We start from the raw sequence: 18,277 nt of genomic DNA, 5'->3' as shown, positions 1-18,277 counted from the left end.
GAAAATATAAATTGACTGACTGCGGGCGACAAAAGACGGACAAAAGGCGATTAGAATAGATCACCTGTCTTCGTCTCCGGTGTCTCCTCGTCATTACAATCGCCATTCCAGATACGAAATTATCAAGTTTGACAACGTCGTCTGCTAGCGACGCTGATTACATTAGATATGGAATATATTCCAAACGTCCTGGAATCGTTGTCACCATCTGACAGCACGACCTTCATCCATCCAAATAGACACACTTACTGTATCCACTGTAAACTAGTGTCTAGTAACAATTCATTGATTTTAAATATTGGTATAATGGATCAACATTAACGTAGTTATTTCTATGTATGAAGCTTTGATCTCTAATATTATATAGGACATTGTCCCCAAAATCGAATACACTCGCGTAGTTCATACAGTGAATCGTGATTTCTCGAGTTCATGTGGTGATAAATTGATTTCGTTTTGAAACTAATCCAATGCTTGTATTTCATGTTGAATTAGTCTCAGAACAAAGTCAGATAATCACATCATTATTTGAACCATATTGCATATATTTGCCTTTTTTGCCTTTCTCACTATCCCCTGTGATTTTTCTTTAATGATAAATGAGTATTATGTATCACAGGAAATGCTATGCAGTGGCGTAGGAAGTCGTCAAAAAGTGTGTTGGGGGGAGGGAGGGGGCAATTTTTTTTTTTAACCTTAAATTTTACGCACTAAACAAATCCTAGAGTGGAGGTACGTAATTTCGCACACTTTCGGTAGGTTTTTAAACACATTTCCGTCAAATCAATTTCAAATCATGAAAGAATACCACACATTGTTAGATGCACAAATGCTTTGTAACATACAAGTGTGCAACCTGATATGCGCACACGTATCACTGCGCAAGGGAGCTGTTGTTAACTTGTGTTTATTGCTGGGTTTGAAGACGATCGGGTACGTAATTTCGCATACCCATCTAACTTCTTTAATTTTGTTGGTAAAAATAGTTTTCAGCCGTTTTGTAGACAAACAACATCCTAAACTAAGATAAAGCCCAATGCCATGATTAAAAAAAACTTTAACAACAAAATAATGTAAAATTGGAAAGTGTTAATTTACCGCCATTTTTGCTTTAAATAATGACCGCTCCCTACGGAGGTAACGTAAACAAGGCGGTGAAAATGACGGGGTGTCTGCAGGTCAGCGCTGTTATTAGTTATACTTCAGTGGATTTGTATTCAGTTTTGTTTATAATCTGATCAAATGATATTTTCTCTAAATATTTGCAAATTCACATGCCAATCAACAACTGGGATTATTTTAAATAAAATATTTAATCATCCGGTATCAATTTTATCGGAATCTATGTGATAAAGTTAAGCAAAATTTCGTATTAAGATATAAATATTGACTTACCAGGCTAGTGCAGACGACCGACACACAGGTCTGAGGATTGATATACTAGTATAAAAGTCGGAATGTTCCAGATGTAGAAGATACAGTTTTTATCGTTGCCTTCAAGAAAACATTTTCGGTTCGAAAAAATTACGGATATTTATCGAAATGAATATAAAAAATTCGTGTTTTCCCCCCTTTTTTAAGATTTTGGATGTCAAAAAGTGGGGGGAGGGCAAAAAGATATGTTTGCCCCCCCCCCCCCCCCCCCCCCCCCACTGTAAAAAGTGGGGGAGGGGGAATTGCCCCCCCCCCCTCCCCCGCTTCCTACGCCACTGCTATGATATAAGTTGCAATGTAGGTAATCTATCCCACAAAAAAATTCAAATGAAATATAAGCAAATAAAAGCAATCATTCAAAAGTAGTTTATTCATAACAAACATTGTTAAGATGCGGAATTGTCGTTTTGAACTATACACAAAATATTGGTCCACTTTAGCATGAATACAATCCTTGTGTTTTACAGAGACGATGGGGCCCAGAGTACAAGAGCTATTCTTTGATTATTTGTGTTCTTTCATCGATATCTAAATATTCTTCTTAGACTTATAACTTTATAACATATTGTAAACTTTCAGTTTTGTTAAATAATACCACACCAATTCGTCTGAATCAGACAGCTGCTTAAATGTCACTCTGAGTGAAATATCCTGTAGCTGTGTCGAGGCCAGTTTAGTAGCCATTGTATCATCAGTATAAAAATATTCACATCTGAATCAGTCAGACCGAGTCACACATCAACGTACAACCACTGTCTCCTCATTCCGATCGCAGATGTTTTAAACAGTTCCCTCCACGTCCGAGCACCGCCGTATCATCGTCACCCCGTCTCTTATAGGGACGATTACCTAATCAAACAGGTAAAACGTCATCAGGCATATATACATATACACGTGCTTTACCCGACATATATACATATACACGTGCTTTACCCGATATAAATATATACATATACACGTGTTTTACCCGATATATATATATATACACATACACGTGCTTTACCCGATATATATACATATACACGTGCTTTACCCGACATATAAACACATACACGTGCTTTATCCGACATATATACATATACACGTGCTTTACCCGACATATATTTACATACACGTGCTTTACCCGACATATAAACATATACACGTGCTTTACCCGACATATATACATATACACGTGCTTTACCCGACATATATACACATACACGTGCTTTACCCGACATATATACATATACACGTGCTTTACCCGACATATATACATATACACGTGCTTTACCCGACATATATACACATACACGTGCTTTACCCGACATATATATACATATACACGTGTTTTACCTGACATATATACACATACAGGTGCTTTACTCGACATATATACATATACACGTGTTTTACCTGACATATATACACATACAGGTGCTTTACTCGACATATATACATATACACGTGCTTTACCCGACATATATACATATACACGTGCTTTACCCGACATATATACACATTCACGTGCTTTACCCGACATATATCCATATACAGGTGCTGTACCCGACATATATACACATTCACGTGTTTTACCCGACATATATCCATATACACGTGCTTTACCCGACATATATACATATACACGTGCTTTACCCGACATATATACATATACACGTGCTTTACCCGACATATATACACATTCACGTGCTTTACCCGACATATACACATATACAGGTGCTTTACCCGACATATATTTACATACACGTGCTTTACCCGACATATATTTACATACACGTGCTTTACCCGACATATATACATATACACGTGCTTTACCCGACATATATACATACACGTGCTTTACCCGACATATACACATATACAGGTGCTTTACCCGACATATACACATATACAGGTGCTTTACCCGACATATATTTACATACACGTGCTTTACCCGACATATATACATATACAGGTGCTTTACCCGACATATATTTACATACACGTGCTTTACCCGACATATATATACATATACACGTGTTTTACCCGACATATATACATATACACGTGCTTTACCCGACATATATACCTATACACGTGCTTTACCCGACATATATACACATCCACGTGCTTTACCCGACATATACACACACACGTGCTTTACCCGACATATGCTAGATTCAAAATTGTGAGCCTTATTCAACCCTTCTATGACATTAAACGTAACTTTAAGCATAATCATCAGAACCGCAGTTACTACTTAAGTAGTCTCGTCCGTCGTTCCATCTGTAACATACTAGTCTCGTCCGTCATTCCATCTGTAACATACTAGTCTCGTCCGTCATTCTATCTATCACATACAAGTCTCGTCCGTCATTCCATCTGTAACATACTAGTCTCGTCCGTCATTCCATCTATATTAACTAGTCTCGTCCGTCATTCAATCTATAACATACTAGTCTCGTCCATCATTCCATCTGTAACATACTTGTCTCGTCCGTCATTCCATCTGTAACATACTAGTCTCGTCCATCATTCCATCTGTAACATACTTGTCTCGTCCGTCATTCAATCTATAACATACTAGTCTCGTCCATCATTCCATCTGTAACATACTAGTCTTGTCCGTCATTCCATCTATAACATACTAGTCTCGTCCGTCATTCCATCTGTAACATACTGGTCTCGTCCGTCATTCCATCTGTAACATACTAGTCTCGTCCGTCATTCCATCTATAATATACTAATCCCGTCCGTCATTCCATCTGTAACATACCAGTCTTGTCCGTCATTCCATCTGTAACATACCAGTCTCGTCCGTCATTCCATCTGTAACATACTTGTCTCGTCCGTCATTTCATCTGTAACATACTAGTCTCGTCCGTCATTCCATCTGTAACATACTAGTCTCGTCCGTCATTCCATCTGTAACATACTTGTCTCGTCCGTCATTCCATCTGTAACATACTAGTCTCGTCCGTCATTCCATCTGTAACATACTAGTCTCGTCCGTCATTCCATCTGTTACATACTTGTCTCGTCCGTCATTCCATCTATAACATACTAGTCTCGTCCGTCATTCCATCTGTAACATACTAGTCTTGTCCGTCATTCCATCTGTAACATACTAGTCTCGTCCGTCATTCCATCTGTTACATACTTGTCTCGTCCGTCATTCCATCTATAACATACTAGTCTCGTCCGTCATTCCATCTGTAACATACTGGTCTCGTCCGTCATTCCATCTGTAACATACTAGTCTCGTCCGTCATTCCATCTGTAACATACTTGTCTCGTCCGTCATTCCATCTGTAACATACTAGTCTCGTCCGTCATTCCATCTGTTACATACTTGTCTCGTCCGTCATTCCATCTATAACATACTAGTCTCGTCCGTCATTCCATCTGTAACATACTAGTCTCGTCCGTCATTCCATCTGTTACATACTTGTCTCGTCCGTCATTCCATCTGTACCATACTAGTCTCGTCCATCATTCCATCTGTACCATACTAGTCTCGTCCGTCATTCCATCTGTAACATACTTGTCTCGTCCGTCATTCCTTCTGTAACATACTAGTCTCGTCCGTCATTCCATCTGTTACATACTAGTCTCGTCCGTCATTCCATCTGTTACATACTAGTCTCGTCCGTCATTCCATCTGTAAAATACTTGTCTCGTCCGTCGTTCAATCTGTAACATACTTGTCTCGTCCGTCATTCCATCTGTACCATACTAGTCTCGCCCGTCATTCCATCTGTAACATACTAGTCTCGTCCGTCATTCCATCTATAACATACTAGTCTCGTCCGTCATTCCATCTATAACATACTTGTCTCGTCCGTCATTCCATCTATAAGATACTAGTCTCGTCCGTCATTCCATCTGTAACATACTAGTCTCGTCCGTCTTCCCATCTGTAACATACTAGTCTCGTCCGTCATTCCATCTGTAACATACTAGTCTCGTCCGTCATTCCATCTATAATATACTAGTCTCGTCCGTCATTCCATCTATAACATACTAGTCTCGTCCGTCATTCCATCTGTAACATACTGGTCTCGTCCGCCATTCCATCCGTAACATACTGGTCTCGTCCGTCATTCCATCTGTAACATACTAGTCTCGTCCGTCATTCCATCTGTAACATACTAGTCTCGTCCGTCATTCCATCTGTAACATACTAGTCTCGTCCGTCATTCCATCTATAACATACTTGTCTCGTCCGTCATTCCATCTGTAACATACTAGTCTCGTCCGTCATTCCATCTGTAACATACTAGTCTCGCCCGTCATTCCATCTGTAACATACTAGTCTCGTCCGTCATTCCATCTGTAACATACTGGTCTCGTCCGTCATTCCATCTGTAACATACTTGTCTCGTCCGTCATTCCATCTGTAACATACAAGTCTTGTCCGTCATTCCATCTGTAACATACTAGTCTCGTCCGTCATTCCATCTATAACATACTATTCTTGTCCGTCATTCCATCTGTAACATACTAGTCTCGTCCGTCATTCCATCTATAACATACTATTCTTGTCCGTCATTCCATCTGTAACATACTTGTCTCGTCCGTCATTCCATCTATAACATACTATTCTTGTCCGTCATTCCATCTATAACATACTGGTCTCGTCCGTCATTCCATCTGTACCATACTAGTCTCGTCCGTCATTCCATCTGTAACATACTGGTCTCGTCCGCCATTCCATCCGTAACATACTAGTCTCGCCCGTCATTCCATCTGTAACATACTAGTCTCGTCCGTCATTCCATCTGTAACATACTGGTCTCGTCCGTCATTCCATCTGTAACATACTAGTCTCGTCCGTCATTCCATCTATAACATACTAGTCTCGTCCGTCATTCCATCTATAACATACTAGTCTCGTCCGTCATTCCATCTGTAACATACTGGTCTCGTCCGTCATTCCATCTGTAACATACTGGTCTCGTCCGTCATTCCATCTATCACATACAAGTCTCGTCCGTCATTCCATCTGTAACATACCAGTCTCGTCCGTCATTCCATCTATAACATACTAGTCTCGTCCGTCATTCCATCTATAACATACTAGTCTCGTCCGTCATTCCATCTATCACATACAAGTCTCGTCCGTCATTCCATCTATAACATACTAGTCTCGTCCGTCATTCCATCTGTAACATACCAGTCTCGTCCGTCATTCCATCTATAACATACTAGTCTCGTCCGCCATTCCATCTATAACATACTAGTCTCGTCCGTCATTCCATCTATAACATACTGGTCTCGTCCGTCATTCCATCTATAACATACTAGTCTCGTCCGTCATTCCATCTGTAACATACTGGTCTCGTCCGTCATTCCATCTGTAACATACTAGTCTCGTCCGTCATTCCATCTATAACATACTATTCTTGTCCGTCATTCCATCTGTAACATACTTGTCTCGTCCGTCATTCCATCTGTAAAATACTTGTCTCGTCCGTCATTCCATCTATAACATACTAGTCTCGTCCGTCATTTCATCTGTAACATACTAGTCTTGTCCGTCATTCCATCTGTAACATACTTGTCTCGTCCGTCATTCCATCTGTAAAATACTTGTCTCGTCCGTCATTCCATCTATAACATACTAGTCTCGTCCGTCATTCCATCTGTACCATACTAGTCTCGTCCGTCATTTCATCTGTAACATACCAGTCTCGTCCGTCATTCATCTGTAACATACTAGTCTCGTCCGTCATTCCATCTGTAACATACTAGTCTCGTCCGTCATTCAATCTGTAACATACTAGTCTCGTCCGTCATTTCATCTGTAACATACCGGTATTGTCAACTGACCAAAACACCGTATCATAGTGACAATATCCTCACCTGGTACACCCGTTTGTCCTGGGTTACAAACTCGTTAAATTCCCGAATGGCTTTCCCCATAACGGCCGCCCTTTCATTCCTGTGATCATCACAGTACGCCGAGCCTTGGAACAGCGTGTTGTCCGCTAGGATCGTTCCCCGGGCCGTCAACATATCCTTGTCCATGATTACCTGTAGATATATAAACATTGAACTGTAACCAAATGCTAGTATACAGTCGATATAAATACAATTTCGGGTGACAGATAAATTAGAATGTCGCCCGTTACTGTAGATTATGACGTGTTCAAATTTGCCGCTTGCCCTATCACTGACGTCATCGAGTTCAAATACCGGAACAGCCGAAATATCCAGAAAGAATAATATAGTCCCTCATTACGTTATTAATAGCAAACACATAAAATGGTTTTGTACAAATTTGGCTCTATTTTATATTTCATGTAATTTCTGATTTTTAAAAATCGAAACCGTTTTTCTGCGCATCACGGTATTCAATACTCTTATTTCCGTTCAAGATAAACTTGTATCTACATTATATTAGTTTCAAACTGTTGAACCTCGTTCCCAATATTTTACATAATATGATCCATTTCACCAGAACGACATGTGCTATGTATATCGGCATGATTTCTCACCTGGTTCAATATACTGACACTTGGCAGGTTATGTTTTCATGTGAAGACTGATTTACATATACAGACTTAAGTAAGGGTGAACGCTCAACTAAAGGCCAAATACGAGGCAGTGTCACAGGACACATTAGAGAGGAAAATTTTTACAAAGGAAAGAAAGATAAGATCCAAAATTTAGCTGCGGTATGTTCGTGTTTAGTCTCTTTGTGATAGTCCTGAACTTCTGCCGATTTATAGTGCTACCTCACTGAAGCATACTGCCGAAGACAACCAGCAGGACACCCCACCCGGTCACATTATACTAACAATGGCAAACCAGTCGTCCCACCCCCGAAATGCAGAATACTAAGCAGGGGTAGCGACTACCATTTTCAAAGACACTGATAATCGTCCCTCGGAGAGACGAAAGCTGAACTAAAGGTCGAATGCGATGTAGTATCAAGTGAGACAAGTAGAGAAAAGATAAGATCCTAAATTTAGCCGCCTCGTACGACCATGAAATGGGGAGCAGGTACAATTCTTACGCCATACTGCAGGGCAAAACAGCGAGGTACACGTAACATGTGATGTTATACGATAGGACAATCGTCAATTATATTTTCTTAGGTCAAATGACTGTAGTAGTTATACGTGTTTATCCCATAACTACGCTTGTTTCACAACTGATATTTCACGCGATAACATTCGTAGCAGTGTGTTATTGTTTTCGTTTACACACCGCAGTGTGTAACCACTTTCTAAGCATCCGATTGGCCATTTGTGACAATACTACGATCAAGAGCATCTATAATATGGCATTGATTGTGAAAATTAAAAAAAAGGGACAAAGAAAAGAAAAAAAAAGAAAAAAAAGGGGGCCTCCGTAGGATTCGAACTCGCGTCGTGATAAAAATTTAATGAAAGACTAACCCATTAACCCACTCGGCTATTGTAACCTTATAAGAAATAAGTGAATATTAGATATATAAAGTTGTAACAGGCGTGTATTATTGGAAGGAGCGTGTATTATTGGAAAATAATACATGGTTTTAAACCAATGAAAACTGGCATTGCAAAGCAAACATGGTAGAATTTGTAATAAATGTTGTTTATCCAGTGTACGTGTAGATATGTTGTAGTCTATGTACCTGTTAATATCTAAATACCTTGTAGTAGTTCAGATAGTTGTCTTTATCCGCATCAATAAAAACTAGGTCAAATTTTTCTCCAGCATCAGCCATTTCTTCAATTGACTTCAACGCCGGCCCTAAAAATGATTAGCGATGTAGGTTTGTTTTAAAACATGTATCATGGAAATCAACAGATTAAAAAACTGAGGGCATTATTTCAGTTAAAATTGATAATACATGTACATGTATTCCACTTTCAATGTGCGAAAAGACAATGAAACGGAATTATTTGATTGAGAAAACGTTAAAATAAGATAACTACTAAAACATGTACGCTTGCGGTAATAATGTTGAACATGTGCGAAGTAAAATCTAAATGTATTACTATATGCATTTCAAAGGATAATATAATTAGTAGACTGATTGTAAATGTTTAATTACCTCCCTTTATTATGACCTTCTTTCCGTGTGGAGATTTGTCCACAAAGGTTCGAGCAAGGTCTTGCACATATGGCACTATTTCACACGACGTCACACTGCCATCTACCGGAAGCGCTTCCGCTATTGTCAGTGCGCCACATCCGGTAAACAGGCCCAATTCTAGCACCTTTTTTGCATTGCTCATACTTATGAGAGTCTTCAGAAAATTGCCTAAATGAAGATGAAATAATTTAAATTGTATCAATTCATATCTTAATATACTATTTCATCAATAAAATACAGTTTTAACTAAATTGAAACCGGAGAAATTATATCTTTCGTCATAAAAAAAACTAAATTAATTTGATTTCGAATATATACTTCAGTTAAGTTCATCTAAATATTACAAAATATCTGCATGCAAATTATTGAAATTAGACAATCATGATTATTCGAACGCCATGCTTGCTCCTGAGAAATACAGAAGCCCACTTAACAGTAATTACGCTATAATATTTGAATTATCTATTTATTTGATTCTTTATTCATTTTTGAAACAACCATTGTCTGTTGTTTGTATTAGATTCAATACGTCATTTATAAACCTTCTAATTTCCCGGAAACCATCCCGGAACCCAGGAAAGGGATTGTTCCGGCCTGATGTAAGTCCTTCCACGGATGGCTTTCGGTTTGCTCGATCAGACTCGTCACGTGTTCACTGGCCGCAGACGACATCTTGTCACAGTACTCATCGCGTGCCTGTAACACCGGGAGTTGTATCATCAAAATGCTGGTTCATCTAATTCGTTAATTTATTCATAAAAAATCTAATGGTTACACATTAAGTAACAGGCCTATCGTTCAATCGAAAGTATTTTACTATTCAAAGTCAATGTTCAAATAGATATCAGAATCTGACGAGTTAAATTAAATGCCACGTTTGTTTTTATATCTTTTATAAATATTGTTAGATAACGTATACTGATTCCTAAAAATAAATTTTAACTGTAATTTAAAATGTGACTTAATCTATCAAACAGCTGGATAACTAGATATTTACCTGTTTATGCTGAAATAATATGATGTAACGACTTTAACGTGTAAGTATTTGATCACGTGGTTTAGCTCTAATTGATACATTATTATTTAAGATTAACATACTTATATCAGCTATATTTATAACAAAGGTAAATTTCTATACAGATATTTTCAATGTGTAAACGTGCGTAAACCACACCTTTAATGAACAGAGCAAGATTTGGCAACAAGGATTTGAGAATAGAACAACAACAAATACAGACCAAGGTCTGACCACAGGGACTTGAGAATAGAACAACAAATACAGACCAAGGTCTGACCACAGGGACTTGAGAATAGGACAACAAATACAGACCAAGGTCTGACCACAGGGACTTGAGAATAGAACAACAACAAATACAGACCAAGGTCTGACCACAGGGACTTGAGAATAGAACAACAACAAATACAGACCAAGGTCTGATCACAGGGACTTGAGAATAAGACAACAACAAATAAGGGCGACTGTTTACCGAATGCTTATCTAGCCCCTATCTAGCCAGACCACAGGCACATGTGACGATTAGTCATCACAAAGATTAGAGCATGAGAGGAGTGGGTATCTGTCAATCACTATGATTTTGTAATCTGAAATTCTGCGCTTAACACTGTTACATGGTAGAGACTAGACCTAGCTAATTACACAAAAAGTGTCAAATTTACAGCTACAACAATACAATACAATTCTTTATTAACGAATTCCGGCCCACATTGGGCAATATAGGAAATACAATCACAAAGAGGTAGAGTGGCCAAAAGACAGATGAATGGACATGAATTTATACTAATATAAATTACAAACACATAAACAGAATTGCTTGTAACATCCTTATGTTGTAACCTATGACTTTGAAGTCAGCTCGATAAGCTATTACAAAATCATTAAAAAAATGGGTACAAATAATGAGAGCTTTCATACAACATAGATTAAATAGCTCCTTTCTATCAGTTGTTGTTAGACCTATTCTGAGCTTGAACGTTCCACTCACTGTCATTTAAGAAATATATCTGTATTGAAATGCTACTAATCCACGAACACAGAAAATATGTTAAATTACAACATATCGGTACAAAATGTAGCATGTCCAGCTACGAAAACAAACACGGAAATTAGTGTCTAACCAGAAACCAATGATTAGAGTTATTCCCCTTAGTACACGTGACGAGGTTCACTTTTTGTCAGTTGCGAGTTGCGAGTTACAAAATGCGAGTTGCGAGTTGGAAAATGCGAGTTGCGAGTTACAAAATGCGAGTTGCGAGTTGGAAAATGCGAGCTGCGAGTTGGAAAATGCGAGTTGCGAGTTGGAAAATGCGAGTTGCGAGTTGCAAAATGCGAGTTGCGAGTTACAAAATGCGAGTTGCGAGTTGCAAAATGCGAGTTGCGAGTTACAAAATGCGAGTTGCGAGTTGCAAAATGCGAGTTGCGAGTTACAAAATGCGAGTTGCGAGTTGCAAAATGCGAGTTGCGAGTTACAAAATGCGAGTTGCGAGTTGCAAAATGCGAGTTGCGAGTTACAAAATGCGAGTTGCGAGTTGGAAAATGCGAGTTGCGAGTTGCAAAATGCGAGTTGCGAGTTACAAAATGCGAGTTGCGAGTTGCAAAATGCGAGTTGCGAGTTACAAATGCCTTATTTATGTTTCTTTAAAAAAGTGTTGGTCTTTAAAACATACATCCCCAGAAAGCATGTGATTGTCATCGTATATATTGATATATTGAAGAGACCATTTATTACAATAATATAGCGATAGTTTCTGATTCAGATAGAATATATAACCATGCAAAGGCTATACTGTACAAATGTTTAACTTTTGTGTCACAAATGCAAGTGTACTGTACTGTTTTGGGGCCTACTGAAGCTACGCATTAACCGAGCGGCTTCGCGCAATAACCATCATAATTATCGCGAAATGAAGAACGTTTAACGATCAATTAACATTGAATTAAATAAAATTCTATTATTTTACTTACTTATAAATGGGCCATTGTTCAGGCCGCCGTTGTTACGTATCACATTTACGATGGATGTGTTTGTGTCTAATGATTTCACTCTGCCGAGATTTTCGCCGATATTGACTCGAATAGTTCGAACTCACGCTTATTTTCTGAAGCATAATTTCGAATAATTCGAACCGGTTCGTCAATATTTATTTAATTTTGTTCGAACTAATCGGAGGTTTACCGTACATCGTAGTTAGTAAACTACTATTTGTAACTAGGAAATGGCAGTCGTCGTCGCTAGTCATTTTCTATGAAACATACATATACATTTACTAGCACCGTGCCAGAAGTGTAATTTTTTTTTTTAATGCATTTTCCACCTTTTATTTAGTGTTAACTTTTATTGTTTCATACAGACAAAATACAACAAATATCGCTTCAGGACTGAACAGGATATGGACTGTACCTTTACTGAGAAACAATAACGTTTCAGAAAATACATCAATTACAATGAATTGAACTCTTGTTGCATCAATAATTTATTCTATTTTATCAAAATGTATAGCCAGGATTTGCGTGATAGTTTGAAAATATGGACGGTGTATACCATTTTACTGCCTAAATCTTCTGCTGGATTTTATATACAAAATGTACTTTGTATGTATTGTGTTTGTTACCGTGCCGCTAACGATTGCTCTTTCTCCATATTAACAAAATGAAAATATGAATTTTCAAATAAAGAGCAAAAGACAAAAGTTTTCCGAGAATACAACATGCGGATGTGAAAATCTAGAGGATATTTTTCAGATTAAGATAAATTCTACCTATAGTGTTTCACCTATTGTTCGCCTGTACAGAACCGATGTTTACACTGTCTCTGTTCTTGATACGAATGAAATTATCTTGAGGATGAATCATTTTATGTCTTTATGTTCAATAATTAAAAGTTATTGACGCTATGAGTTGTATCTAATAATTCAGAAACGATTAACGATGATTCGTGTATTGTAAGATATACAACTCGGATTCGGATATTTTGCATTTAAATAAATAACGAAGGCCGCAGTTATTTCTTAAAATTGCAAAATATCCGAATCCGAGTTGTATATCCTGCATATCCTCGATTAATAGTAAATTGTGTTCAGGATTGTGCATAGAGTTTTTGTCACATGTCGACTCCCTATTTTTCAGGTTTAACTGATTTCCATATAAGGACATAAGATAATTTACTTCACGTTCTAGTAACCAATGATACATTGCATTTATTTGCTGCTAAGAGTCTGCTAAGAGTATATCTTTTTCCCGGTTTCGGAGAATACACGGAGTATATGTTGACAGCTTGTTTGCCTCGTGCATTGGCAATAGCCAATCAGATAGGGCCATGGGTTAGGTGTAGATCGGGTATAGGTTGGGTAGTCATTCTAGCTCAGAACGTCGCACATGTAGTACGGCAAAATGGAAATTTTGCATACAGTAGATATATTGCATTTATAGAGGCATGTTTGGGTGTCGCTAAATGGTTAGAAATCCCAGCTAAAAAAAAAAAAAAAAAAAAACTTAAGCATTGTCGGGCTGGTACACCTTCTATTCTCCTATAAATAGGTTTCAGTTTGGGTGGCGCGCTTGGTTTTTTAGGATTTTAATGCGACAACCTGTGAGAGGGAATGAGAAGGAGAAACATTGAGACGTGTCTAATGTACTTTACTTACGATTTTTGAATAAACGCCGTCTCCGTCCGTACTAGCGGTCGAGCATATGTGTTGATTTTTGATATATATATATATACATATTGTATGTATATATACGTGTAGGGAGTATATAGAGGACCCGCTTTTATCAGTAGAATTCTCATATAGTTCTTATTTTATTTTCATTTTATTGGCTTTGCATATACACTGTACCTATACAAGTCTCTGATAAAAGTAATTGACATAATTTTTAATAAGTATAACGGCAGTGTGATTGCTTATAACATAAATGTTTTATCATGGCCTTAGCTATGCTTATACAGACATATGGGCGTGATATTCTGCAAAGGTAAGTGTGTTTACTGGTGTAACATACAGGTAACGGTACACGTGTACAGGTGACAGCTCCAGCGTCTGACCTGGATTCAGGATTCAGTATTTAGTTCTAGATGGTTATTATATATACGAGACATATTGAACAATACTGGTTTTAATGATATATGGTTACTTCAACATTCTTGTACAAGTAATAGAGAATATCTTAAAATAATCATTAAACAAAGACTTCAAGATCAATTTGTTCAAAAATGGTTTAATGAAATTGATAGCTCCTCACGAGGACAAGTATATTCTTTGTATAAATCTCAGTTTAATTTTGAACCATACCTATTGAAATTGAATCATAACGACCGAAGATATTTGTGTAAATTTAGAACTTCTAATTTAAAATTTCCTATAGAGACAGGGAGATGGAATAACGTTCCTCGCGAGGAAAGGTTATGTCCTCTCTGTACAAACTGTGTTGGTGATGAGTACCACTATCTATATGTCTGTAAAAATGATTCTGTTGTAGCACTACGAGCAATTTATATACCAAAATATTATTATATTAATCCTAATTGTGACAAAATGAAAGGAATGTTCTCTATATGTAATTCAGGTTTGTTAAGTAAAGTAAGTCGTTTTATCCAAAGAGTAATTAAGCTTTTAAGTATGTAAAGAACATTAGAATAATTCATGATTTGTATGATTTATCTTGATTTGTCTATTGATTACTTTGTCCATCCAATAGTTCTCTTTTTCCCCTTTATGACCTCTTGTTACATATGTATATATGTCATGAGTGAACCAATAAAATCTTGAAATCTTGAAATCTTGACCGGGTCCACCCAGCCAAACTCGGTCAGTCGTCACTGATGTGTGTTTGTGTCCATGTTTCTGGTAACATACAGGTAATGTGTACATGTGTATATGACCGGTCTTCCTGAAGAAGTCGCACAGTGGGAAGTTCGGTTAGGGGATACACTTCACTGTTTAAAATGATAATCTCAAAGAAAACAGTAAGCACAGGTGTCCATGTAATTAACAATGGGTGACTGGACAGGTGTGAAAGAAGACTGGCACTTTCGGAGTGAAACGGAGGAAAGCAACTCTTAAAGATGATAATTACTGTATATTTTAGGAAATCCAAAGGAAGAACGCTGATATTTTTATATAGTTTTTATTATTACCGTATATAACACCTCCGAAGGCAATTGTTGAATAAATATTTTCTTTCTCTGTATACCACTTTCGGTAAAGATAAGATGAATCGAGGGTTTCTTTGAAAATGCGAGTTGCGAGTTGCAAAATGCGAGTTGCGAGTTACAAAATGCGAGTTGCGAGTTGGAAAATGCGAGTTGCGAGTTACAAAATGCGAGTTGCGAGTTGGAAAATGCGAGTTGCGAGTTACAAAATGCGAGTTGCGAGTTGCAAAATGCGAGTTGCGAGTTACAAAATGCGAGTTGCGAGTTACAAAATGCGAGTTGCGAGTTGCAAAATGCGAGTTGCGAGTTGCAAAATGCGAGTTGCGAGTTACAAAATGCGAGTTGCGAGTTGCAAAATGCGAGTTGCGAGTTGCAAAATGCGAGTTGCGAGTTACAAAATGCCATTATTAATGTTTCTTTAAAAAAAGTGTTGGTCTTTAAAACATACATCCCCAGAAAGCATGTGATTGTCATCGTAGGCTTCATTTTATCGCTAAAACTTTGTGCAACCGACATTGTTTTCTTGTGTACTTTCACATATATACGTAAAAAAACATAGAAATGTTTTTTTAATAATCAGTAGTCATAAAGTCTACTTATATCTGTATTACTTCGGTTACTGAATTCAACATAACGTTACAGTAAAAAAGTCTATCACAGAGTTAGTATCATGGTTGTATCTGTTGTATCATGTCAGGAATTTTGATTTGACATGTAATGAGTCGAAATGACTTCCACAAGCCGGAATTAATTATTGTTAAGTGAAAGTAGAAGTTTCTATTGTATCAGTTAACAAAAGATTGTCACACCTTACCATTGGGTGGGGCGTACAGTAGTTGTACTTATTGTCTCATTCACTTTCTTTGTAAATCAATTCATTTGAAAGATTACGTGAGCGGGTGTTGACCCAATTAGGTCACAAGCATCCTTTAAGGAAGAGGAACACATGTGTTCATGGCAATCCAAGGTGCTCATTCAGCCTCTCCTTACATTAAAATGACCGCTGTCTTCGACGCTTGACTGGGGAAATCCTTGAGACATCAGTGTATAAAAATCACTCGTCGCACATATTTTTATCGGGAGATTTTTCACGAAGCCGGAAACAACCAAACTACAAAAACGTATACTATACTACACTACACATAAACTACACACATGGCCGTTGTTTACATTCCGTGTATACGTGAACTTGCCTTAGCATATATTTCAATATATTAGCAAACTTTTCTCGTAATAACTGCCGAATATAATCAGACACAGAACTAAATACATGTACTTAATTTTAAAATAAATCAATATTAAATATGCATTAAATGTTGAAAAAAAATCTTTTAGAAATGACCAAGAAAAATTAAATTGTATTATTCTTTAAAACATAACAACATGTGAATAAAATTAATTTTGTTGATTCGAACCCAGAACCTTCGGGTCACTAAAGCGATGGTTCTACCATATGAGCTATACGGACTTATATCTAGGAGAGGCTCATGTAATCAATTTTAGTCAGTCTGGTTAATGCGAAAATTGAAATATTTTATCACCTACTTTTTTTTCAATTTTAGATACCAGGGCATCGGATGACCACTCTTTAAAAATCGGATTTTAGTTTGTTTTGGCACATAGCTCCGCCCATTTGTTTATTACCAGTTTATAAGTTTTAGCGATAAAATGAAGCCTACGGATGACAATCACATGCTTTCTGGGGATGTATGTTTTAAAGACCAACACTTTTTTTAAAGAAACATTAATAATGGCATTTTGTAACTCGCAACTCGCATTTTGCAACTCGCAACTCGCATTTTGTAACTCGCAACTCGCATTTTGCAACTCGCAACTCGCATTTTGTAACTCGCAACTCGCATTTTGCAACTCGCAACTCGCATTTTGTAACTCGCAACTCGCATTTTGCAACTCGCAACTCGCATTTTGTAACTCGCAACTCGCATTTTGCAACTCGCAACTCGCATTTTGTAACTCGCAACTCGCATTTCGCAACTCGCAACTCGCATTTTGCAACTCGCAACTCGCAACTCGAAGAAAAGAAACCCTCACACGTGACGGAGCTAACCTTTTAAAGCATCGTACGGCTAGTGGAAGGCTGTGTTTATGTATGTAGCGGCTTAAAACCTACACAAAAGTTAATCTTACGTGTACAACGCGGAGACAGTGATCAATCTGCTGTTTGACTTCCTCGGGTACGCCATGTTTTGTGGCCAACTCCTGTAGTTTACACAGATTCCTGACCACCGGTTCGCGGTGTACACTCCCTGATGCGGACGCCATCGTCGACTGAGGAATGAAGCCTAGATATCGGCGGGTACCTTGTACGCTATTTTAGAGTGACGAGTGGTCGTGTGATTATTACGAGGTCGTTAATCAAGGTCAATAGTGAGGACGCGTGTACGCCGTAAGACATCAGGTACATAATGTTTATAAATAGTGTTCTACTTCCTATTGTCACGGACTTCGACACACGTGATGATTACAAATAAACACGTTTAGACAGGCTGGTAGAACTGGTCAAAGTGTCGTGGAGGCGACTATAACTTGTCAAAGTGTCGTGGAGGTGACTGGTTCAAGCTGAGTAACACCAGTAAAGTTTCGTAAA

The 18,277-nt window shown here is 37.8% G+C and overlaps 1 protein-coding gene across 1 annotated transcript; it reads right to left on the bottom strand.

Moving 5' to 3' along the window:
- Positions 1-1,785: 1,785 nt before the first annotated feature.
- On the bottom strand, positions 1,786-18,072 carry LOC117341305 (caffeoyl-CoA O-methyltransferase-like). Its single transcript, XM_033903159.1, has 6 exons — positions 17,818-18,072; positions 10,045-10,198; positions 9,461-9,670; positions 9,056-9,156; positions 7,279-7,449; positions 1,786-2,283 (listed from the first exon to the last, which is right to left on the bottom strand). Exons 1-6 carry the CDS (start codon positions 17,950-17,952, stop codon positions 2,215-2,217), a joined length of 840 nt encoding a protein of 279 aa, XP_033759050.1. The 5' UTR covers positions 17,953-18,072; the 3' UTR covers positions 1,786-2,214.
- Positions 18,073-18,277: the final 205 nt, after the last annotated feature.

The sequence above is a fragment of the Pecten maximus genome, chromosome 13, assembly GCF_902652985.1.
Source record: "Pecten maximus chromosome 13, xPecMax1.1, whole genome shotgun sequence".
Classification (NCBI taxonomy): domain Eukaryota; kingdom Metazoa; phylum Mollusca; class Bivalvia; order Pectinida; family Pectinidae; genus Pecten; species Pecten maximus.
The sequence above is the reverse complement of the archived record's forward strand: the minus strand, read 5'-3'. Positions and strand labels throughout refer to the sequence as shown.